We start from the raw sequence: 27,127 nt of genomic DNA on the forward strand, positions 1-27,127 counted from the left end.
TCCCTTGGAAATGAAGGCAAATTAACATTCACAGAGGATGGACTAAAGAAGCGAATTATAACTATACCTGCTATGTAAGAAATGCTGAAAATGACCCTTCAATTTGAAATGAAAGGATACTAGACAACAGTAAGGAACCATGATAGAAAGACCTCTGAAAAGATAACTATAATAATCCTAGTTTAAGGATACAATTCCATGATAAAATGCTTACCTGGCTTGAATGTGGCCCTAGGTTGGATACCAACAACAACAAAAATGTAACAACAACAATTTTTTAAAAGCCAAGTATGTAGAAGATGTTGATCAGTTGTCCCTCCAAGTAAAAGCAAGCATGGTATCATACATCCGTAATCCCAGCTCTTGGGAGGTGGAGACAGGAAGATGAAGAATTCAAAGTCATGCATTCACATAGAGCAAATTAAAGGTCAGCCTAGATTACATGAAATCCTGCTTCAAAAGAACAACAAGAAAAAAATAATAAAACAAAACAGATCTATTGTAGTGTGCATACAACATTTAAAGATAGAATTTCTATATTAATAAAATTACAAGGGAAGGATAATGCAGCTATAAATATAGCTGTTCTGTTGCAATCAAGTTAGGCTAGGTATACTACAATATATGGCTTGGGCCACTAAAGCAGGAGGGGAAAAGTGCCAACCTAAGACTAACAGTGAGTTCAAAGGCAAAGACCAGTCTGAGCTACATGGTGAGAACTTATCTCTTTAAAAAAAAAAAAAAAGAATAGCTGTTATTAATTTTAAATAGATTGTCAGGTGGTACTGGCACACGCCTTTAATCCCAGCACTTGGGACACACAGGCAGGCAGAACTCTCTGAGTTCAAGGCCAGCCTGGTCTACAGAGTGAGTTCCAGGGCAACCAGAACTGTTATATAGAGAAACCTTGTCTCTGAAAACCTCCCCCAAAAAATATTATACAGATTGTTCAACTTTACAAAGCTACTCTATGGCAAACAGTATTACAGCGCCTGAAAATAATGGAAACACAATTATCACATGACCCAGTGATTCTACCTGAGCAGATATTTATATATTCATGTTCACACCAGTGTCGTTTACAGTGGGTAAAAGGTGGCAACAATCCAAATATACATGATATGAAAGAGCTACTATGTGTGCACGCACTCACACACATATGAACACACGTGCACAGTGGAATATTAGTCATAGAAAGGAATAAAACCTGATTTATGTCATAACATAGATAAAGCATAAAAATAAACAATTCTATGTGAAATACGGAACAATTCAAATTAATGGAGACAAAAAGCAAAACGGTGGGTACAAAGGGCTAGCAGGGAGCAAAGAGTCATGATTTGATAGATACAGGCTCTGGAGTCAGTACTACATCCCATCAGAGGAAGGAGACAATCACAAAGAACTGTATGGCTCAGAGCAAACTTGGAATCTTAAGCATGATGAAAACTTGAACGATTGGGAGTGGGACTGGGATCTAAGTTACACTTTAGGAGGATGATTCTGACAGCTTTTCTAGAAAACTACCAAGGAACAAATGACAGTCTTAAAAAGATGACCTGTTTTAACCAAAGTGGAAAACAGCAGGCTGAATAAATTAGGCTCAGATTTACACCTATGTATAGGAGAGGCAAGCATGCCAGCATATACCAATATGTAATAAACTTTAGCCATAAAATTTTAAGTGTTCTTAGCTTCAGACTAATTAAAATTGTAATTTATCTACAAAAAGGAATACAGGACCCCAATCATATAATTCATATTTTAATGCACATTTTATGAAGAAAACAAAGTTTTAGTGAATCTAAAAGGCGAGGAACAAGAATCAGGCCTATTCTTGTGTTTCCTTACTCGCCATCCCCTTTTTAGCCAGTGTCATCTAAAAACCCGATGGCCAATAAGTTTACTAAGTTAGATAGTAATTTTGAAAATAGAACTTATTTCTAGAGTACAGTAAAAATGTGGCTGTGTGTAAAAAAAAATGTGTGTAATTTTTAAAGTAAGATAAACACTAGAGCTTATGTTCAACTGCTTGAAAGACCAACCAGTACTTTATATTAGACTAGCTATACCAGGGGGAAAAAAATAAAAAGATTGTAATTTTAATCATTATAATTCAAAACAGTTTTAAATAACTGGAATAGGCCAAGCCCTTGTGCGGCACATATACCCAAACTGAAAACATAGAACATATCTTGGGATACAATTTTTGTAGCAGGCCTCACTTCATGGACCAACCAACTATACATGGTCTTTGTTTATTCATCCTTACAATTAAATAGCAGAGAAAATGTTTTCTTAGAATGAAACAAAATGTTCTAATTTTTTTTCAGAAGTGAAACTCATGTATCCCAAAACTTGGTTTCTACCAGATAGGTTTCAAATTCACACAACTTAAACACAGACGGAGAAATACCTAATGAACTTGATCCATCTTTTTCCCAAAGTATTACATACAATTAAAATACAGTATTAAATTACAGAATTGGAAGATGTTGGGTAATAGGAAGAGAACTCTTCAAAATCTATTGTTTGCAGTTTGCAGAACAGGATACTCTTCTCTAGGAAGAATAATGTCAACATAGCAGCACTATATTCACCAGGAATGCCCAGGGCTGACAGCTTCATCATGTAGCAGGAAACCAAACCTTCTGGCTGCTCACAATGTCACTGAGCTTCCCTTTAATCTTCAGGAAGTGTCTCTTGAACTCTAATCCATCACCCTATTTTAGGAAAAATATTTTAAAAATATAAAAAAAGATTTTGTCAAAAGATCATATTCTCAGTCCTGGTCACCAGAAACACTCTTAGATATGTCCAGATCAGGCCTATCTGAGGTGTCCCTCAAGTCTTTCATTCCCTCCTCCTGTCTCCTGAGAACACTAGCCTGCAGATATGCACAACTCCAGCTGAGTTTTTCATTCCACATAAATCTGTAGCATTTTGACTTATTCAAGCAGGCTATTATAACATCTATGGGTTCTTCATTAGTCATTTATTAAATGTCACCTGAGTCCAGTCACTTGTGCAGACCAAATATCATGGTGGAAATGGCTACATAAGTAACTCTCACCTGCTTATGCGCTCTTCCTTTTCTCATCAAACCGAGCAGAGAAAGTACAATAGTTTTTTTGCTGTTTCAAGGGTAAGTACCTCTGGACCTACACCAATTGCTTTCCATAAGAAGTGGAGTTTGTGAACTAAAAAGCCACACTCAAGTCCTGTCACAGTTTTATCACAAAAATGCCACTAAACTCGGTCATGACAACAGTTTCATAATTTAATTACATACCAAGAATCTAGAAAAGAATACTGCAACTTATCTCCAATATAAAGAATGTGAATTATTCTTCAACCACCTCTTGAGCCACATATAAACTCTCAGGAAACAGACATTATACTGATTTGACTTTATAAAGAATAGGCTTTAAAACTAAAAATAATATGTGAGTAAAATCATAATATTTATCACAAAATTAGAGTTCCACTACATTATAATGTGCAAGCTTTTAAGTCATAACTTTTATTAAACAGAGATACTATATATTAATCAAAATAATCTGAGTATTCCAAAGCAGTATGAATGATAACAATTGGGAAGTATAATTATTTTCTTTACTCTTTATTCTTTTACTCTTTACTTTTCTGTACATTACCAAAAAAGTAAAAACAATTTTTCAGGGGGAACAAAGTTCCATGTAGGGCTGGCCTCACACTAGCTGTGTAGCCACAGATGGCAGTGAATTTCTGATCATCCCCCTGTTGGGTGCTGGGAAAACAAGCATCCACTGCACACCTAGCTCTGTCCGGTGCTGGCGATCCAATCGAGAATGCACGCCAAGCAAGCACTCTAAAATCTGCACCACTTCCCCAGTCTGAAGCCGATTAATAAAAGCTCAGAACAGAAACTGGGGTTCAACCTGAAGAATAGAAAGGCAAACCAGCCAGCCCCTGGCTCTTACCTCAACCTCAGTCCGAAAAATGGTTATCCTGCCCCCAGGAATCTCAGAATGAGACTGAGCCTGTCTTATCCTCTCTAGTTCTGAGATTGAAGGCGTGCAACACAACCGCCTGGTTTCTAAGGCAAGCTAATGTGGCTATTGGGATTAAAGGCATGTGTCATTGCTGCCTGATCTGTAAGACAGGCCAGTGTGGTTGTTTTACTTTTCTGATGCTGAATCAAGTTTTATTTATTAAAAATACAAATGAAATGCCACTATACCAGTCCCTCAAGATTCTTATACTAAGGAAGGTGTCAGGAAAAAGAGAAACAATCAAAGGATATATTAGAAAAATAGATGGCAAAAGTCAAAGCTTATAACACTAAATAAAAATAAGCAAGTTACAGAATATTTATAAATGCCAAATAACTAGTCATACACGTGGTTATATGTCAAAACTTTCTGTGCGGGTCTGAAACCATACAGAATTCAATTTTACATGGCCTATATAATGTGCATCCCTTTGTATACACAGCTATGATATAGTTTAATATGTAAATACAGCATAGTAAAAGGAACACAATTAGTAGTAAAACAGAACAACTGAAACAATATTCTAGAATAAAATTGCCAGCATTATAACCTTTATACTTTGGAGCCATTACTAAGTAACTATGACCCCCATATAAAAATCATGAAATACTGACAGTCAATATTAAAGCCAAAATTAGTATTAGGCATGTAATATATATATAGCCTGAACAAAAACATATGCATAAGATATTTACTCTAGGCAAAAGGAAAATTGAGGTCCTAGTTGGGAAATAGGGGAAGACTACTTAAGAACTCATTAAGCTAATCAGAACTGTGCTGAACCTAAAAAACCCCAAGAAGTGGAAGTGCTGAGGGGTGGACTGCTACATTTAAAAATAAAATCATAAAACCATTTAAAAACCCACAGAAATAGTTCCATACTAATAGGAAAAAAATACTGTAAGTAAAACATATAAGAAATACCTTTGAAAGTCGGAAGTCAACCAGTATCTTCTCATCCATTTCTACCAAATTTATTTTGAAAATCAACTTATTGTTTCTTCTATCAGTTGTTGATACAGTAACCTAAGGCAGTAATAATAAGTTCAAGCTACATGCATACATGAGTAAAAAATACTCTTAACAAAACCTCTAAATCAACAGGTCATACTACAATCCTTGCGTGACAAGAGAGGCATGAAGAACACTATAAATTACAGGGCTAGAGAGTGAGTGCAGGTTAAGAGCACTTGACACTCATTCTTCCAGAACCCATGTCAGGAGGCTCCCAATCACCTATAATTCTAGCTCCAGAACAGCCGATGCCTCCTCAGACAATGACATACACATGCACACAGACACACTCATGTACTCATAAGCGCAAATAAATCTTATAAGAGCAAAGCAGAACTGAAAGAAACAGGAATATAATGAAGACTAGGGGTGCAGCCCAACATGTACAAGGCCTGAGGTCAATCCCCAATACTGCAGTCAATCAATCAATCTCACATACTAGAAAGAAAACCAGATTATTAGAGTACAAGAAAGAAAACAAAACAAAAAGCTGTATCTGGGCTGGAAAGTTGTAATAACAATGAGACGATAGTGAAGGTCTGGAGATATGACAACCCCCACTTCAGTCCCCAGCCCACAGACTAGAAAGACGCTGGGGCAAGATGACTGGTGTGAAAGAAAAGCCACGGCCAAAGCCAGCAAAGTCACAAACATGTTGGTAAGGACATTGTCAGCTGCAGTTTAAATATAAAAATACCAACTTTAGAGGTTTTAGAAAGAAAGAAAAAAGAAATCTTAAAACCTTCAACTGTTTCTTTTTCAAATTTATTACATGTATTTTCAAAATACTCATTGACTACTGATATCTTTTACTCAAATATTTAATTTTTTATGGTTTGAAAAAATACTGAAAACTAACAAAACATACCTGATTCATACAACTCTTCTTCCACTGATAGCCCAACTTCTCAAAAGTCTCCTTCAGGCACTGGTAGGATTTGTCTGCGTCCAGTTTGGTGAAGAAGCGTGTCATTCTTTTGACCAAGCGCTGCCAGGGGTTCTACACAACAAAGAAAGCTCACTAGATCCCATGTGACCAGGTTACAGCAGTTAGGCTGAAGTGCTTCCCCTTCACTTGGGACTCTCATAAAGGCCTCCTCTAATTATTTCTTCCTTATCCAAATAATATGTATCACTAAATGTATTAATCCCATATACCTAAGATTTAAGACAACAAAAATAAAAGGCAACAGTTATTTATCTGAAAGATTAAATTCCTTACCTGTGAGGAGCCAGGGGTACCAAGTAACTGACTGTTTACAAGCATTTGATCAGGACAAGTGGGCTGGGAAAAGCTGATGCCTTGTACCAGTTTGTCAACATAGGAGGAACCGGTGTCCCACAAGGAAAGCCCTGTTGGTGGCTCTGGCTGCGAACTAGAATATTTCACATTTTCTTCACTGTGACAATAAGACAAGAAAAGCAAGTCTTTAATTCTCTGTTTTTAAGGTCATTTCATTCTTTTTAACTATTTATTTGGTGGGCATTTTTTGTTTTGTTTTATTTGTTTTGAGACAAGATTGTATCTTGCTACTTAGACTGGCCTGGAACTGTCTATCTTCCTACCTCAGCCTCTCAATTAGCAATTATCTTTGACTATAAGCGTATGTGTGCTACAGTGTTCGCCTAAAAATGTCTTTAAATAAAGTCCACCAGGCCTGTCTTATACCACACACTCATTCCCATTTTAGTGAAATTACTTGTATTATTAAGCTAAATATATACATGTTTTATTCATTATGGGAAATAATTACATGTTTAAAAAAAAACTTAATCTGCCAATGCATGGTGGTGCACCCCTGAAATCTCAGCACTTAGGAAGCAGACACAGGAGGATTAGTACAGGTTCAAGACCAGTTTGCACTTCCGAGTTCTAGTTCAGTCAAGTAAGACCCTATCTCAAAAACAAAAAAAATTACTGAACTTTAGTAATTCTTACCTGGAAGCACTATTTACTGGAGAAAAGTCCAAATTGGAATGAATGTGCTTAGAGAATGACTCTGACATACCACCTGAAGTGGCTCGGGGCCTCTTTGCTCCTAAAAAGGAATAAACACAAATCTTCTATGAAAGTATTAACTAAACCAACTGGAACATCTAAACACATTAAAGCCACATCTAAACCCATTTACTGAACATAAAATAATATAAAGTCTTTTCTTAAACAATTTTATAAGAAATGTTACATTAGTGTTGCACTGAGGCCAAAATTTTAATGACATCTTTAATGGGTAACACGATAGTCAACAAAGGACTACCTAAATAACTAGAACTTTTAAAATTTTTAAATAACTCTTGATTATGACAGCAAATACTAAATCTGCTCTATCCGATACTCTGTTCCCTTGAAGACGCTTTACCAAGAACAGTCACAACACAGAAAATGAAGCCACTTTAAACTCTCATTCCTCAGCTGGGCTGCGACAGTCCATGCCACTTCTTACGCCCATTTCCTCAAAAAGGATTATTTCAAAACTTCTCTTCTGAATTATCAATACTACACTCCATTTCATCATTATTTAGCATGATATATTATCCTCCTTTTAGAAAAAATACCACAGACCTAAAGTAACTCAGTATGACACTACCAAATCTACAAATAGACTTGTTTAAGCTTCTCGTTCTCGTTGCATCCTCCCCTCGAATATTAAGCTTGATACTTGTATTATGGGTCCATTATCCCTTCCTCAAAACACAGACACACACATGCATGCACATGCACGTGTAAACGCACACGTGCGCACACACACACACATCTTCCTCAGAAACCCTAATCCTGATACTCTTTTACTCACTCCCCTTTCCTTTAGAGTAAATTAAAAAGTATGTCTTTCAAACTGGGCAGTGGTGTCACACACCCATAATCTCAGCACTCAGGAGGCAGAGGCAGGCGGATCTCTGTGAGTTCAAGTCCAGCCTGGTCTATAAGAGCTAGGCCCAGAACAGGCTCGATAGCTATAGCAAAACCCTGTCTCGAAAAACAAAACACAAAAAGTAAAAACCATTCCAGAATCTCACCACTGAGCATCCAGGGAGATAACAACCAGTCAAATGACCGAATTAATAGATTCATAGATTCTAAGTCCAGTAACAGTCAAAGGATTGTTGAAGTCATGGGGAGGAAAAAGGGGTGAAGGGGAGAACAGAAATAATCTAGAGTGGCAATCACAGTAAAGTGTCTAAAGACGACTAAAGGAAGAAACCTCAGGGATTCACGAAATCAGGATACTGAAAATATCATCTAAATGAATATTTGACTTGCCAAGCTCCATGAACATTTAGCATGGCGGCACGGAAGCACAGGCACAGGCCTGTAATTTTAGGACCAGAGGCTCCTAGAACAATCCAGTGTGGGCGACACAGTGAAACTAAAGCTAGGCGGAAACACAACACAATTTGTCTTGTTGGAGACGATGCAGTAAGGCAGGAATTTTAATGCAATAATGTAGCAACTGTGGGTAGCACACTATGAGATCTTTCCTGGAGGGGAAAGAACTTGAGAAGATGAACAGAAGTTAAACAAAGTGAGAGTGAACCATCAGGGAGACAGCTACCTGCCCCTCTTCCTGACCCGAGGGCATGAAGGTGAGGGAAAGAAAACATCCACAACATCCTCTGGATGAACTGGATTTCAAACAGAGCAAGGTGTAAAAAGAAAAAAAAAAAAAAATTCACAGAAGAACTAAAGATACGGTCCTCTCTCCCTCTACTCAGTAGAACATTTTACTGGCACTGTATAACACAATTTTCTTTGATTCTTGGTCTATTGCAGCATCATCACTGGATTGTGGAGTCTAGAAATCACTCAACACTCCATGAAAGCTGTCTACAAAGATCACTACCAGGGGCTGGAGAGATGGCTCAGAGGTTAAGAGCATTGCCTGCTCTTCCAAAGGTTGTGAGTTCAATTCCCAGCAACCACATGTACAACCATCTGGTTACAACCATCTGTAATGAGGTCTGGTGCCCTCTTCTGGCCTGCAGGCATACACACAGACAGAATATTGTATACATAATAAATATTTAAAAAAAAAAAAAAATCACTACCAGATCATAGACTCCAATGGAAAGGTTAAACCTTGGTGTTATTACCCATCCAACAGAACCTCTACGTAATGGAACATTCCTAGTCTCTAATAACTCACATTCTACATACGTTTCATCCACCTTTCGGTTCTTTTTCTGTTTCTTGATTTCCACTTTCCATCTAAATAGCATTCCTCACGCTTAGCTTAATATGGTTTAAGTTCCCCATAATTGGTATCTGAAGCTTAGTTCTCACACACACACACACACACACACACACACACACACACACTTGGAAAGTCTACTCAGCTCCAAAAAATAAAAAATGAACAAACACAAGGTCATGTCACAGCGAGCTGACCTTTTTCAAATTCTTCAAATACACTCAAAGTACAAAATCTAAGACATGTCCAAATGCTGCTGCTTCTGCACAGAATCAAACATGGTGGTGGCCCACGCCTTTAATCACAACACTTGGGAGGCAGAGGCAGGTGGATCTCTGTGAGTTTGAGGCCAGCCTAGATTACAAGAGCTAGTTCCAAGACAGGCTACAGAGAAACCCTATCTTGAAAAACAAAACTAAACAAAAACGCCTCGCCTGCTAGCTCCTTTTAATCTTCAAAATTTAGACTTCATGTCATTTCCTTATGAAGAAAAGTCTTCCTTGCTTCATGAGACTGTGTCAAAGCATTGAGCTATAGCATTCTTCTTAGGTGTTAATGAACAAAATTTTGAATTTGCTTTTCCTATTAGATATTAAAATCTTCCTTTCGGCAAACAAGAGTTAAGATATGGGTTTGTGGTTATTTTGTTAAGCATGTTTCACAGAGAAAAATGAGCATATTTTTTTAATATTTTACCTCTGTTAAGTGGCTTGTTGTACCATCTGTCTTTCTTAATGTCTGGGATGGTAATCCTTGCTGATGGATTCTCAACTAGAATTTTATGAAGCAAAGCTGAAAACAAAACAAGATAGCATTTGTAAAAGAGTTAAGCAGATTAGACCAAACCTAAATGTTAGGCACATGGCACACTTGGGATACACAGGCAGGATGTTTAAGAATGAAGCCAGCCTGGTACACATAGATTAATTTTACAAAGAACTCACACAATTCCCAACATCAAGGATGTAAACAAGGAATGCAAAGTGACCCAAGCTTGTAGTCCCAGCACTCAGGAGACTGAAAGGACTGCCACAGTCAGGTCCTGCCTGGGTTTCAGGCTGGCATGGGCTAACATAGACCTTGTCTCCAAAAACAAAAGGCTTCTTATTATCAGATGTTAGCATCTGGATGCCAGTATGTAAAGGTAGAGACTGGAGGATCCGGGTCATTACTACACAACTGAGCTCAGAAATTAACCTGGGCTGAATAAAACCATTTCAAAACCAAGGTCAACAACAATAAAATATAAAGACAGAAACATACACGCACGCACGCGCACCCACACACACACACTGAGAGTTTAAAAGACCTTTCTAAACCTGGCAATATAAGCCAGAAACCACAATGACAAGATTTTAGATAATGAAAAATTTAAGACATCTGCATATTAAAATAAGCAGCACAATCAAAATAAATGACAAGTTCAAGGAAACACTGTAAAAAACACAATGGTCAAATAATATCAATGCCTTTTTGGAAAACCCCCCAAAGGATTAAGAAAAACTAAGCAAACTGAAAAAGTTAATAACGCACTATTAAGTTTAAAATAAAACTTAGAAAGCAATATCAGTTACAGATTTATTGGTTAAAAACAATTACTTTCCCCAGGCACAGCGGCATACAATGTAATCCTAAGCTCCGTGAATATGAAAGTCAGCCTGGTCAATGCAGCGAATTCCGGGCCAGTCAGGGATACATAGTGAAACCCAGTGTTTCAAAATATAACAACGAAAAAGTAATGTAAATAAATAATAAAATGGCACAAACTTTTTAAAAAGTATATTTGTAAAATAAGCCATAACACTTAAAAACATACATACTCTCTGAACTGCATAGTTCTGCTTGTGGGAGAAGGAAAAATTTTTATGTAAATAAAGGATACACACAAGCATCAAGTAACATGATGCTTATCATACCTCTTCACTAAAAGTAAAATTAAAGGAAAAAATCTAAATCTCGCAAGGTGGTGGTGGCTCCCAGCACTCAGGAGGCAAAGGCAGGCGAATCTCTGTGAGTTCGAGGCCAGCCTGGTCTATAGAATAAGTTCCAAGACAGCCAGAGCTGTCATACAGAGAAACCCTGTCTTGGAGAAAAAAAAAAAAAAAGAAACAAAAATAAATAAAATAAACAAACCTTAATCTCTAAACTAGAAGAGGAAGACATCCATATAATGAATACCATCAGCCTTTAAAAGTATAATCAAAGCCGGGCGATGGTGGTGCGTGCCTTTAATCCCAGCACTCAGGAGGCAGAGGCAGGCGGATCTCTGTGAGTTCGAGACCAGCCTGGTCTACAGAGCTAGTTCCAGGACAGGCTCCAAAGCCACAGAGAAACCCTGTCTCGAAAAACCAAAAAAAAAAAAAAAAAAGTATAAACAAGACCTGTAGTTACTGTTATGGGAAATGCTAAATATCAAAACTAAAATGAGTTATACAATATAAGTACTATGGTTTAATTTTTGCAAAAGTATATACTTACAACTAATATATACATATATAGTATACATTTGCTATATTTTTTTAACATAAAAGTATAGGCATATATATCAGAATACCTTTAAAGATATTTCCAATGCCACAATTAGTTGTTTCTTTCCTCCTTCCCGCTTTCTTGAGGTGAGGTTTTTCACTATGCAGTCCTGGCTGGCTTGGAACTCCCTATGTAGGCTAGGCAGGCTCACAGAAATTCACCTGCCTCTGCTTCCTGAATGCTGGGATTAAAGATGTGTGCCACTACACCCAACCATTTTTTTCTTAAGTTTTACTTACATTTTCTAAGTTAGCTAAAAGGACTATGGGTCACTTACATTAAAGAAAAAAGAAGAAGAAGGGAAGAAAGGAAGGGGAGGGGAGGGAAGGGAGAGTAAAATCAGCTAGCATGAGAAACTTTATTACCCACAAAAATCAATACTTTCAGTCTAACAACCAGTTACCCAGAGGAGCAGAATCAATTTTTTTCCAAGGATTGAGATAGGTTTTCTTTTCTTTCCAATCAGAATATTCCTGACAGCTGTCACTGGGCTGGTCCCACGGCAACTCTAAAAATAAAACAAGATTCGGTTTTCTGAGTGTTCACAAAATTATGTAATAAAGATTTCAAGGAAAAACAACCACATAATAAATGAACAATACATAAAAAGAATACAAGTTTCTTCCACAGTGATTCAATAAGGTTTTTATGCTAAGTTCATAGGAACCACTTTTTCACATGAAGGCTAGAGATTTATTTAATGACAGAGTACATGTCTGGTAGGTGTTAGGTCCTGGGGTTCAATCTCCGACAACCCTAAAAGAAGTGTTGATTTTCATTGAATAGCTATACCTCATGAAAATGAATCTCTCTCTGGGTTACAAGATTCAAGGTAGTTAAGAAATAATATGCTAACTATAACAGGTTAAATGCATGTTTCCCCTCTAAATGTTTTCCTGAAATCCTAACCCCAAGATAACAAATGTGAGAGCTTGATTGGAGGTTCTAGCAGGGGACAGCAGCTACTCATATACACTTACTTGACTGAAGGCTGACTCTCCTCTACTCAAGGAAAGTGGTCCTCTTCAACCCAGTCCACTTCAGGAGAGGAAGGCAACACCACCCTCGCCAGCCAGAGATCAACAAAGGGAAAGATGCCGCAGCCAATCACTCACTCTCACACTCCCAGAGATGGATGATAGGATGAGTAGGAAAGCCCTCAAAAGTGGGATTTGGGGGGCTGGAGAAATGACTCAGAAGCTAAGAGCACTGGCCGCTCTTTAAGAGGTCCTGAGTTCAATTCCCAGCAACCACATGATGGCTTGCAGCCATCTATAATGAGATCTGGTGCCCTCTTCTAGTGTTAGACATACATGAAGGCAGAACAATGTCTACATAATAAAGTCTTAAAAAGATAAAAAGTGGGATTTGGTTCCTTATGAAGACACATCAGTGAGATGGTCAACTACAAGAAAGAGGACCTCAGAATATGGCCATGCTTGCACCTTCATCACTCAGACCTCAAGCCTTCATAATCTGTATGAAATAGATAAGTCTGCTGTGCACAACACACTCACTGTACGGTACTGTTACTGTAGCCCAAAGTAATTAACACTAACAGTACTATTGCAGAGCTCTGCTGTTAAAGGCTGGGCTCACAACCTTTCTATTACAGAATTAGATTGACTTAAGTTATTTCATTTTTATTTTGGTATAAGAAATCTGATTTTTCAGAGAAAAGTTTCTCATAATTAGACAGCCTTACCTCCAGCCAACATTGCAGTAAGTACTATTCCACAGGACCAAACATCAACTGGTTCTGCATGAAATTCTTTTCTCTTTAGAAGTTCCGGAGCAACATAAGGTAAAGTACCACACATCTTGTTCAGTAAGCGTTCGCGATTATTATGCCGAAACACTGTTGCCAAGCCAAAGTCAGAGATTTTGAGGTTATCTAAGACAAAAGAAAATAAGACCAGCACCGTTTAAAAGAATTTGTAAATATATAGGAATTACTTGAAATAGCACTGATTTCCCTTAAGGCTTATAGAATTTCTCCATCTGAAAAATCAGCAAATCTATGTATGTGTAAAAGAAAAAAAAGGCACCATCATTTATACTAAACTTGGCAAAGATCTCATCTTCTTATTAAACAAAGAAATATTATCAACACAAAAACCAGTTTGCACCAGGTTAAAGATATTGTGGCTGCCCTCCTAAAAAACAAATCTAGAAAGAGGGTAGAGCAAAATTCTTCACAGACAGCTGTGGAAGGTAAGAAGTCATCAGCAAAGCTTTCTCAATGACAAATGATGTCAGTTGGCAAATATGTGTGTGTGTGTGTGTGTGTGTGTGGATGTAACTAAACTAAAAACTGAGAAGCCATAAGAACTTGTCAAAGCATCAAGTTTGAGAACACAAGCAGAAACTCTGTATCAAAATAAGCCAGAAGAACAAGCTTCTACTCTATCCTCCCATCTTTATCACACACAAACAGCACAAAACTTTCCGTTTTAACATACTGATGAATACCCACTGCATGCAACAGGTACTATGTTAGTAATGCAAATGGTAGATGAAATCATTGAGAAAGACTGATAATAAACCATGGTATCCGGGCTATGAAAATACAAATATCATAGAATGCCATAGCAAAGGGTCTAACTAAGGAGTTAGAGAAGCCTACCTATTATGAAAGATTATCAATAGATACAACCTTACTGAAAGAAGTGTGGCCAAGGTGTCAAACAGTGAAACATTCACTTTTTGAACTAACAATTCTCACTGCTAAAACCTTATCTACCTACAGGAGAAATTCCACAAATTCACAACTGTAAGAATAATTGTAATAATATCAATTATAAGTATCCATCAATAAATAAGTAACAAGATCTTAAAATACATTCATACAATGAAAACTATGGAAATAGTTAACAAAACAAGGTCTGGGCATTCACACAGAATCAGATATCTAAGAAAAGGGCTAGTAGCATAACAAATCTCATTATAAGTATTTTTGTATTGAGATTTTCTTCTATTTTAAGTTACAAACAAATGTCCACACCACATAACTTATAGCCCAGTGTATTTGTTACCTATATTTATTTAGCTTTGAGAGCTATAGGTTGTAATTACATCTTTTTAATAATTATATATGATAAAATCTAGACCAACCACTGAGATTACAACTTCAAACTACTTCTAAGTAGCAGTCGTTTTGAATACTAATGGTTTACCATAGCATCTTTTGAGTTTGGTTGTTTCATCGTGTCTGTAACATAATATTAAGTTAGAAACTACAGAAATGAATTAAAAATTTAATTCATTTAATTAATTAAAAACTACAGAAACGAATTAAGATTTAGAGATGTGATTTAGAGATATAACACGTCTGTGAAGGAAAGAACAGAAGGGAAGATTTTGGATTATGATGGGATTTTGTTTCTTTAGCTTACTAACAAATACTAAGTAGAAACAAAATAACAAGAATAACAGCGCAATCAAGATGCACTTACGAGACATTCAGCTTAACATTTATATAAAATTCTTAAATTAATAAAGTTGTATTTAAAAACAAAATAGCTGAATGGTACTTAATCCAAGCACTTGGGAGACAGAGGCAGGTAGATCTCTGCATTCATGACCAACTTGGTCCACTGAGCAAATTCCAGGAGGGCTATACAGAGAAAACCAAAACAAAACAAACAAACAAATAAATAAACTAGGGGGGAGACAGGGAAGGAGGGAGGTAGGCAGGGAGGGAGGGAAAGAAGAAAGAAAAAGAACAGGGTTAAAGAGATGGTTCCGTGGTTAAATCACTGACTGCTCTTCCAAAAAATTCTAATTCAAATGCCAGCATCCACATGGCAGCTAACGCTCCTCTGTACTGCAGTTCTAAGAGGATTCAGTGCCCTCTTCTGTTCCCCACTAACACTGCCGGCACATGGTGCAGAAACGATGCAGGAAAACACCACACACAGATGCCTTTGCCTTTCAGAGCTCATCTATCCTAAGCCGTTCTTTAGCTGGTGTTAGAACAGGATTCCAACATGAACTGAAAACTGGCAGCTCTCTAGGCCCTCCCTGGGACTCTAACACCAAACTGAGGCTGCTGAGACTTCAAGTCTTGTGGATCAACAACTACTGGATATGAGGTCATTCCATCAGAATACAGCCATTATTGAACTGCTGAACCACAGTTCATTAGCGTGAAGCCACGCTAATGAATACCTAACTAATATACAAATATACATTAGTTCATTCTATCATTGTTTCTTAGAAAAACCTGACTAATAACCAAGGAAGTGAAAAACATTTTTGTTGTCGTTACTTTGTTTTTGCTTTTTCAAGAAAGGGTTTCTCTGTAGCTTTGGAGTGTCTCCTGGAACTCACTCAGTAGACCACACTGGCCTTGAACTTACAGAGATCCACCTGCCTCTGCCACTACAACCTGGCTGGAAGTAAAAGACTTCTATAATAAAATCCTTAAATCTCTGAACAAAGAGATGGAGAAAGACTCTAGAAAATGGAAAGACATTCCACGCTCATAGATTGGTAGATTATGAAAATGACCATTTTACCAAAATCTATTTACAGATTCAATGCAATTACAATCTAAGTCCCCATCTCATTCTTCACAGAAATAGAGAAAACTATCCTAAAACTCATATGTAATCATAAAAGACTCTGGAAAGTCAAAATAATCCCAAGCAGAAAGAACGATGCTCGAGGATTTGCAGCTACAGGTCTCGGGCTGTATCAGAGCTGTAGTGATCAAAGCAGACATGTGGACCAGCACAACAAAACCCAAGTCCTAAACATAAATACCTGGAGCTTCAGTCATTTAGTATTTGACAAGATGCCAAAAACATACCCTGAAGAAACAAAGTATCACCAATAAATGGTGCTGGGAAAACTAGATGTTCACATGCAGAAAAATGGGACTATCTATCACCTTGCACAAAAACTAACTCCAAATAGATCAAAAACCTAAATGTGAAACCCCAAATACTGAACTGCTAGAAGAAAACATAGGCAGTGACTGCCCTCTGCAACCCAGATGCAGGACTTTCTGAATCCATCTCCATTTGCCCAGGAATTAAGGCTAATAATTGAAAAGTAGGACTTCATAAAACTGAAAAGCTTCTGCAGAAGTGAAGAAACAGCTGGGTAAAGAGAAAACCCACACAGAGAATAAGATGGAGAAAAATGCAGAAAGGGTAAGATGGTTAAATAACAACAAGGGTGTCTGAAAATATACAATCATACTCAACAGAGAATTAATATCCAGAATACATAAAAACCTCAGAAAACAAAGATTGAGAAAAACCCATCCTCCCCCAACCCCCAAAATGGTCCTGGGACCTTAACAGAGAATTCACAAAGAGAGAAAGACTAAGGAGTATCTCAAATGATGTTCACTGTCTCTAGCAGTTAGGAAAATGCAAATCAAAACTCTGAGACTTCATCTCACCCGTCAATGGTAAAGAACAACTGACAAACACTAGCGGGAATGGGAGGAAAAGGGAACCCTCGGTCACTGCTGGCCGGACTCTAAACTGGTCAAGCCACTCTGGACATCAGTGAAGGCAAATGTACTGCATGCATGACCCAGCTGTTATCCCTCAGCATATGCCCAGAGGACTTGATATTCTACTCCACAGATACTTCATCAGCCATGTTCGTTACAGCTCTATTCACAATAGCTAGGAAACAGAAACAAATGCCAGGAGACATGTGACTTCCGGGGACAAGGCCTGAGAATAGCAGAACAAGTTCTCTTTTTGGCAAGGCCTGGAGAATTTAACCCATTTCTGGCAAGGCCAATAGGGTTTGCTGTCTAATTCTGGGCATGACCCCAGAGCATATGTGCTTCCTGCTCTCCTCGCTTTCCTTACACAAACTATTGCTGGTAGAGTTTAGTTTGACTTTCTTAGGGCCATACATGAAATGGCTATTCTATTAGGAAAACTTTCCCTTGATGATTCTCCTCTGGGTGAGCCAGGGGTGGGGGTGGGAGGGATGTTGTTAAAAATACACAGTGGATCTGATTCACCTCTTAAAGCCTTTGATATTTCAAGTGTGAGTATGAATTTTCAAGTGTGAGTATGAATTCAGGATTCTCAACAGGATGCTGCCTTTCCAATGCACCTTGTGACGAATTTGAAAGAGTCACAGTAATTCAGGACATTACATATTTGCAGAATTGTCCTGAAGAGAATGATTCTAAACAAAGGGGTCTAATAGTAATGCAAATAAAGATAATACCAAGAGTTAATAGGAAAGTCCAAGAACAGGGAATGAAGTGGAATCACAGAAAGTCACAATGCCCTTCTTTCTATAGCCGTGCCAATGCCGTAAGAAGCTGAGAGGAAGGGGTATGAGAACAAGGAATAAGTGCTGCCAACTTTAAGAGTAAGCCTTTTAGTTATGTAGTTTCAGGATGATAAAGAAACCTGGTATACCTCCTACAGGAGATAGAGTATTGTAAGATATAGAATGCAGTGATTCATCTTCGGCTGATGAGTTGATTGGTAACATTTAGGTTTAATTAAAGGTAAACATTAACCATTAGAGGCAAAACTATCCTTCACTTTGCATGATGCTGTAACCACAAATGCTGCCAGCTGAGCACACTGTTCCACCTGTAGGTGTGCCTAGTCAGAAAACTTCCTTTGTTGCTTACTGTACTGCTTATGCTTCTACTAGCGAGGCTACGAATCAAGTAGGTAACGATTACTGGTGGGGAAATCGAGGGACTGAAAGGGAAGACAATAAGAACAAACTGGCAACTATTGTAATTATTATTAGAAACTTAAGGAAACAAATATGATTGTAAAACTGTTCATGCAAACTATTGAAACTGTATCAATAAAAGTGGCTCAGACTACCCGGGGCCACTTGTTTGAAACAGGTGGTCAGACTTTTCTTCTTTCGCCAACTTCAAACATCCATCCCAGGTCATCAGACCCGTTTAGAGCAAGGCTTTCAGCAAACAACCAACTGGTAACACAAATGTGGTATAAAAAATGTGGTATTCTCCTTCTAGGAGCCAAAGACCATCCAGCAAAAACTTCAACAAGGCATGAGAAACCCTCTTTTGAGTTTTGTTAGTCAGGGTATCCAAGAGACTCCCAAAACATCACAAGCTACTGCTTGTGATGCTCCCCAGAGGTAGAAGATAAGGCTAAATATACAAGGCACAGGGCCATGAGGCCCCTTGAGCAGGAGCAACCTGAAAGCCACCTTCCTGTGGACGACCTTTATTGGCACTATGCAAGCTTCCAAAGAGGGAAGCAGCTGACAGTTCTACCCAGCTATGATGCCTATGAACCACAGCCACCACCAGCAGAGCACAATAACCCTAAGAGTGCAGTCATGGTATAGCTACCTTGACGCTCAAATTGGTCTTCAGACCCACTCAACAAGACAGAAATCATGCCCAGGAGTGGAAACCTTGTGAACTACACGGGGTTAGGGAAACCACAGATCTTGGAGGAGAGCCTACAATTGCCACTTTCCTAAACCAGCATAATCCCTAACTACTACCCAAAGTGTGGCCTCACCTCTCATCAAGGAAATTTCCCTATACAATACAATGAGACCATTACAGAAAACCAAAGGGCAGAGTTGTAGAGCCCAGTCCCAGTGGATACATTTATAAGACATTCATGGACCTAAGTAAGGATCAGGAATCATTGCAGAAGAGGGCAGCAGAAGGACTGTAAGAGCCATTCGTTATTCCAGGTATTTGTCTATGTACAACTATAACATTAGACTTCTGAAGTCCAAATACAGTGAGTCTCCCTGATTTCCATAAATTCTTAGACTTTTCTTGAAGTGAGGAGGGGTTCCAGAATTTCAGTAATGCGAAAGCCTTGATCAGGCCTATATGACTAACTTAAAAAATAACATTAACAAAGTGGACTCTTACCCCTTTCATCCAAAAGGAGGTTTTCTGGTTTAATATCCCTGTGAGTTATTCCAATTCCATGCAGATAGACCTGAGTAGGGGTAGAAACAGAAGAACTCAGCAACTCACCTATGACTGGTGTTAATTTTGAGCACAGTGTAAGAAGCTATGGTACCTACCACTCCTGCCATGAGCTGATGGAAGAACCTCTGAGCATCTTGTTCAGGCATGCCTATGTCTGGCTCTGGAAGAAACAACCATTGATAGTCTACTGAAAACATATACTTAGGCATCCACCATACAGGCTCTTACTCCATATCTCATTTATATTGTACTAAAGCAAACAAACTTATACTAACAAAAGATTCAAACCTAATAACAAATATATTACTAAATGACTCAAATCTATCTAGCAGCTAAACAGCTAAAATTAGCTAACATCGTAGGAAAATCATAAAAAACAAAGTATTTTAATCTTATACCAACTCCAATGATTGGTTTCCTTCAAATTTCCCCCTACTTCTTCTAAACACAAAACTCAGGGCTGGAGAGATGGCTTAACAGTTCAGAGTACTAGCTGCTCTTTCAGAAGACCAGGATTTGATTCTCAGCACCCACATGGCTCCAGGGGATCCAGTGCCTCTTCAGGCCTCTTACAGCACCAGGCATGCAGAGTACACAAACTATAGAACACCCTAAGGTAAATACACAAACTAAACAGTTCCTGTTTTCCTCAATATTTCAGTACAACTACCAACAAAGAAATCTAGTACAATTTCAATACTTAGCAAATTTAAATCATAAAATTCTCATATTATAGATTCAAGAATACCTCTTATTGGCCAGGTTTTATTGTTGCATAATCAACGTAGAAATAAAACTGATCAAACAGCTATCTAACATTAAAATAAGGTGAGACAGTTGGGCGGTGGCAGCCTTTAATCCCAGCACTCAGGAGGCAAAGGCAGGCAGACCTCTGCATTCAAGGCCAGCCTGGTCTGGAAAGTGAGTTCCAGGACAAGCAGGACTACACAGAGAAACATCGTTTTGAAAAAACACACCGCCTAAAAATACAACGGAGGGCTCCAGTGATAGCTCAGTGGTTAAGAAGAGCAACTGCTCTTCGGGAGGACCCAGGTTCAATTGCCAGCACCCACATGGCAGCTGCAACTGTAACTCCAGTCCCAGGGGATCTAAAACCCCCACACAGATGAGAAACAGAAGAGACACCAATGCACACAAAATAACAGTCTTGGAAAACTAATTAGTTAACAAATAATAAAATGAAGTACAACTGAGAATGTGGCTTAATAGTGAACCACTTGAAGGGTCTACAGAAAGACCCAGGGTTTTATATCTAGCAATACACGCTACTAGAGCATGTACTCACTCACACACACACACACACACACACACACACACACACACACATATATACATGCGATTTATAAACTTGTTCAGTAAAATAATTATCTTAAATCTTTTCCATACCTATTCTATCAAAGAGTTCTCCTCCACTACAGTATTCCAGAAATAGATACTGGATATTGCCTTCTCTCCTGTGGCCATAGAATTTCACTACATTCTCATGATTTAACATCTTATTGATGCAGATTTCTTTCTTAATATTCTCTGGGCAGTCTATGGCCCGCTTCATGTCTACAATTTTCACTGCAACAGCTTCTTCGGTTATTCTATTCACAGCAAGTTGAACTCTTAAAAAGAAAAGGAGAGAGTTAAAACATTTTCACATCTGAATTCTATTTCTCCTAAAACTTCAAAAGATTAGTGATGCCTGCCTATAATTCCAGTATTCTGGAGACAAGAGCAAAAGATCCAAGTTCAAGGCTAGCCTGAGCTACAAAAAAGAAACTCTATAAAAACAAAAAACCAGAACGAGCAGGGTGTGGCAACATGTCTTTGATCCCAGCACTGGGAAACAGAGATAGGCAGAACTCTTTGAGTTTGATGCAAAAAAGGTAGGAGTACATGGCTGGATATGGCTCAGCAGTTAGGGGCACTTGCTTCTGTCCTGGGCACAATTCCTGGCACCCACATGATCACAGCCATCTGTAATTCCATTTGAGAAGGATCCCACCTTCTTCTGGCCTCTGTAGGCACTGTACACATGTAGTACACTAACATGTGAACAAACACTCATATATATACATATACACACACACACATAAATCTTAAAAAGAGAAATCTTTAAAAGATTAAATTTAACTTTCCAAAATATTTTTTTCCTTCAACGTTTTCTTCATTGAGGAAAGTGAGATGGGCTCTGCCATGTTCTCAAAAGAAATGAAAGGAAATGTGAATTACTACAGGTAAAGCTCGAGTCCTTACCTAGTGCGCCACAGGGCAGGTAAGCAAACAAAGCTTGCTCAAGGACACAAAACACAGCCAGGAACTCTAAGGACCTGAAATAGTCAGGATGCCTCCAGGGACTTTTCATTATATCACTTAAATTCTAAGATGAGTGGTTTGATAGAGAAAAAACTAACTTAACTTACAATTCAAGGAAAAGAAAGTTTTTTTTAAAAGCTGGGTTAATGCAGCCTTTCAACACCTACTCTACTAGGGAGGCAGCAGTGCAAGGCCAAACAGGCAATTTAAGATTTTGGTCTGAACAAAAACAAAAGAAGAAATCTGGGTGTTTTTATTGTTGTTTTTAAGGTCAAGGACGGTTCCAAGGACTGTTGCTCAGGGGCAAAGCATTTACCCAGCAAGTGTGAACGCCCAAGGTTCTATCCCCGGTCAGAAGAAAGGAGGGGTGGGTGTGGATCTATAAATTCACTTGCTAAGAGCCTTGATTTACAAAAGCAAATATCTATCCCTTGTGCCACTAGAAATAAAGGATTTTTTATTATTCACAGCAGATGAAATGTAAAATTTAAATTACGGAGGCCTTCAAGACGGCTAAGCAAGTAAAGCCACCTGATGTCAAGCTTGAACTAAGTTCAGTCCTCAGAACTCTAATGAGAACCAACTCCCACAGGTTATCCTAGTGCCTCCACATGCTCACCGTGGCAGAACACACACGCTCTAATAAATGTAATAAAAGATTGAAATGAGGGCTCAAACTTACTCTCCATAAGCACCTTCTCCCAAAGTTTGCACCAAGTCCCAGTCTTCCACAAAAGGCACTGCCATGGTTCCCAGGACAGCGGCTGTAAAATGCAGGATCCCAGAAAATGAAGGGGGGTGAGTGTAAACTCTCATCACTTGTAATGCCACTGGGCCATGCCTCCTGCCATGATTCCGCACGACTTTGTTGTTTCCCCTTACATCTCATCCGTTTCTACCCAAGTCACAATCCTAAATTTAGGCATTTTGTCCAGAATATCACAATCCCTGTTCAGCCACGTTTGTCCTCCACCTTTATTGCAAATACTTGCTGGGATCGGAGGCTGAGACAAAGGCTTCCCGGTGAAGGACCAGGAGTAGGAGTTGCGGCCGGGAGCGCGGAGTTGGGGGGAGGGGAAGAAGTGTAAGTAACTTACAGTAATTACCGCCGGGGCAGCCCCTCCTCCTACCCGCTCACTTCCAATTCCCACCCCAACGGCACGTGTCCCCAGGACCCGGAGGGAAGGGGGCGGGGCCAAACTGTAGAGAGTAGCGGAAGGCAGGGGCCCCTAGAGCCGGAAAGGTGTGCGAACCCCGGAGGCTCTGGTCCCTTTACCCCGGAGAGCTGCGGGCCACCAGCTCGACCCCGCACTTCGGGAGGCCCTCCCATCTCTCCGGTCGTCGTGACCACTCCCTCACCGTGCCCGTCCACAGTAATCAAGACCTCTGAGCCCTTCTCTGGAGTCCTCTTCCACCGTTCGGGGCGCTCTTCTCTACAAGCAGTCCTTTGCCAGCTGCCACGGGAATCCAAAGGCTGAGCTTTTCCCGCCAAAACTTGCTTGCATCATCCTGTCGCAAACGCGCACACCTTTGCCGTAAAGCGGGCCGGCGCGCGTTGTCCTATCCCTGGCTCTGCAGAAGAGCAACTTCAGTAGACCGACCCGGAAGAGGCTGTCCTTTCTAGCACTGGCCCTGCCCAGTCCAAGACTCTCGCAGACGAGTTTGGTATTGAGCGCCTTGATGAGAATTGATCTGAGTCCCAGAGTGAAATGGCATCGGGCATCTCCGCTGGACGCCTTACGTTGCTCCAGAGAGGCGCCGAATCCTCCATCCAGACCGAGTGAGCGTCTGTTGGGCACAGGCCAAAGACTGCGTTCTTTGCTGCTCTGAGCCTGCAAGGGTTGCACCTTTAACTACGTAAACAGACCAGCTCGTGACCTTGGAGCCCCAGCTCGGAAGAATTTGTGAGGCTCAAACTGAGCGCCACAAAGTGCTCTGTAAATGCTAGACTGCGGTACCCTTACTTAATATTCAGTTTAGAAGCTAGCAACTACTTGTAGAATTGATCCAAAAAAAAAAAAAAAAATGAAGGAAAGCCAGGTGTGGTGGTGTATGCTTGTAAACCTAGAATTTGGAAGGCGTATACAAGGCAAGAAAATAGTTAAAGTCCAGCCCGGGTTATGCAGAGTTAGTCTTCTCAGATAAACAAAAAACGAGATAGTTTTAAAAATGACCACACAGCCAGGCGGTGGTGGCGCACGCCTTTAATCGCAGCACTCAGGAGGCAGAGGCAGGCGGATCTCTGTGAGTTCGAGACCAGCCTGGTCTACAAGAGCTAGTTCCAGGACAAGCTCCAAAACCACAGAGAAACCCTGTCTCGAAAAACCAAAAGAGAGAGAGAGAGAGAGAGAGAGAGAGAGAGAGAGAGAGAGAGAGAGAGAGAGAGAAACGACCACACAGCCTCAAGTACGAGGGGGCAAGACAAAGACAGCATTTGGAGTTTACAGTCCAGTCAGGCTCACCAGTTTTACCTGCACAGGCTCAAAAACTAGTTGAGCCCAGCCTGTCTGTAGGAAGACCATTTGCCTAGTTTTACTAGCTGTCTAATTCTTAAACGAACATGCTGGCCCACACCTCTAATACCACACTTGAAACCTCAGGCAAGAGATAGCCAGCTAGACCCACTCTTTGTGGTGACTCCCTTGTAATGACAGCCAATGAAGATTGGGGCAAGGGAACTGCTTCAGGTTTGTCAGCCTGAGTCAAAGAGCATGATCCTGTCTTAAAGAGGAGCTGGGTAGAGTAGCACAATAAATATTAAGAGAAAACATGCTGCATAATCATAGAGTAGTTGGTAAGCATGCAGAAAGCCTGGGATAAAGTGAGAAATCTAGAATCTCAGGGAAAGGACTTAGGTACAAACTGAAACTTTGTGCTGGCTTTGCATCTCCACAAAATCTGTCAGATGTGAAGGGTGAAACGCCTGCAAATGTTTATATGTGAAGTTTTAAAGCATGATATTAAAGGACTCGTGATGAAAACAAGTTTTTATGTCATTTCCCATTTCTTTGTAATTTCCTGGGTGCGTTCTGAAATCAAAAGACCCATGAGGTTACTAAATTCCTGAATGCAGTGTCATCACCTGGAAAAACTAGGTTCAGGCAGAGTATCAGTGTTCATTATGTGTATACGTGTGCTTGCATATATATATATATGGCTTTATACTAGCCTCTAGGGAGATGGAGGCAGATCAGTTCAGGGTGACAATGGCTACAAAGAAAGCTCCAGGACAACCTGGACTAAATGAAATACTGTCTCAGATTTAATGTGTCTGAAGATATTCAAAGAAAATTGCCACAAGAGTAGCTAAACAAATTTACACACATACACACAAACCAAAACCATACTAAAACTTCCTAAAAATAGTTACAAAAGAAGACATGCTGTGGGTTTGGCCCAATGCAACAGAGAGAGAGAGAGAGAGAGAGAGAGAGAGAGAGAGAGAGAGAGAGAGAGAGAGAGATAGATATGCAGGCAAAACACCCAATCACATAAAATAAAAGTAAATATTTAAAGTGTTAAATTGTGTTGCCTAAATTTAATTTTTTTTTAATTAACCCTATTAGAAAAACAGCTGGAAGAATCTACATGAGTATTTTTTCAAAAAACAGAAAAAACTTGACTATGCACACATGAAAATCCAAAGTACCAGGACAGTGGATACCCACAATAAAGATGCAACAAAGGGGTCTGGGGCAAGAAATAGAGAAATATTCATCAGAATAACTGCATTTCTCAATATTAGGAAAATAGAAAACAATAGGCTAGTGCCTTTACAATGCAAAATACTGAGAGTCTGGAATTCTATACCCAGCTATGCATTCAATATGGTACAGAATAGCTCCAGAAATTTATTTGCCCTATATACTTTCATAAGATACTTAGAAATAGCAAATCAATGAAAACGGCAAAAGATTAACAAATATCACAGTGAAATAGTACATACAACTCAACAAACTTGGAGAGTTAACCAATTCAAGCTGAAAAATAAAGACATTCTTAAAAGTAAACAATGTAATCAGGTGTGATGGCATATACCTATAATCCCAGCACTTGGCAAGTAGAGGCAGGAGAAGCAGGAATTCAAAGCTAGGCCTGGCTGCAAAAGACCCTGTCTCAAAAGCGCAAAAATTGCTTAACATATATATTTGATCACATTAAGAGAAAACAGGCACAAATGAAATAGAATTGGCTACAGAGGTAAGGGGGTAGGAGAGATTTATAACAAGTACTAAAAAACAGTAAAGTACTTCCTAAAAGAAGTTATAGAGGAAAAATAATAACTAGCTGGCTATAGTGGCCCACACCTGTAACCTCAACACCTGGGAGGCAGAGGCTGCACAATCAAGAGATCAAAGCTAGCATCTGTATCTTGAGTTCAAAGCCAGCCTAAGCTACAGGGAACTGCCAAAAAGTAACAGTATATAAAACATCTTAACTAATAATAGCCAGAAGGTAAAAGGTAATTGCAACTATAACAAATGATAGTAAAAATAGTGTCACAAATTACAAGAGTCAATGGGTGTGTGGGAAGTTATATGTGTCAAATTGTATTGTTTTTTAGATGGATATTTTTTACACTAAGTGGGCTATAACTGAAAATAAAAGCAATCTCTTAAAAAATTTGCGTAAACTAGAAAATATCAAAATCCCAGGAGTAAAATGATATGAAAAAGGACTATTCCATCTATACTATAGAGAAAGCTTACTAATAACCTGTAATATAATCATATTGATAAATCTCAGATTAACCTTTCCCACTAGGCAGTAATTATGTATATAAATCAAGTAATATATTTACATATAGGAAATAGAATCTTCTGGTACATAAACTGGCTTGAGGTCATTAGGTACAAGTACACCTAAGCATATATGCACTGAGTACCAATGTGACTTGACTATCTAAGTCATATAATTCCTCCTGTTTTCTTAAATAGTACAACTAATTTTTTAAGACAGTTTCTAGACATCAGTGATTATGTCCTACGTTGTAAAATACATGATGAAATGTCTTATTATACCTAACAGAAAGCTGTTATCCTGGCATAAAATAACTATGAGACCTCTATGCTTCAAAGTTAAAATGCTTTTTAAAGTCT

General features: G+C 39.0%; 1 protein-coding gene across 4 annotated transcripts; it reads right to left on the reverse strand.

Moving 5' to 3' along the window:
- Positions 1 to 1,751: 1,751 nt before the first annotated feature.
- On the reverse strand, positions 1,752 to 25,441 carry Chek1 (checkpoint kinase 1). Of its 4 annotated transcripts, none has more exons than XM_050125635.1 (13): positions 23,413 to 25,441; positions 22,711 to 22,792; positions 21,111 to 21,334; positions 19,799 to 19,863; positions 19,641 to 19,710; positions 13,473 to 13,661; positions 12,171 to 12,275; positions 9,935 to 10,030; positions 6,988 to 7,087; positions 6,271 to 6,448; positions 5,917 to 6,048; positions 4,959 to 5,060; positions 1,752 to 2,723 (listed from the first exon to the last, which is right to left on the reverse strand). In XM_050125635.1, exons 2-13 carry the CDS (start codon positions 22,773 to 22,775, stop codon positions 2,628 to 2,630), a joined length of 1,422 nt encoding a protein of 473 aa, XP_049981592.1. In that variant the 5' UTR covers positions 22,776 to 22,792; positions 23,413 to 25,441; the 3' UTR covers positions 1,752 to 2,627. The 4 variants fall into 4 exon arrangements, with proteins under 4 accessions (XP_049981592.1, XP_049981591.1, XP_049981593.1 ...); XM_050125634.1 differs by having other exon boundaries at positions 23,388 to 25,441; XM_050125636.1 differs by lacking the exon at positions 23,413 to 25,441 and adding an exon at positions 23,126 to 23,378.
- Between the last annotated feature and the right edge of the window lie 1,686 nt (positions 25,442 to 27,127).

This window comes from Alexandromys fortis, unplaced genomic scaffold (genome assembly GCF_014885135.2).
Source record: "Alexandromys fortis isolate MF-2015 unplaced genomic scaffold, M_Fortis_MF-2015_v1.1 scaffold_253, whole genome shotgun sequence".
Taxonomy (NCBI): Eukaryota; Metazoa; Chordata; class Mammalia; order Rodentia; family Cricetidae; genus Alexandromys; species Alexandromys fortis.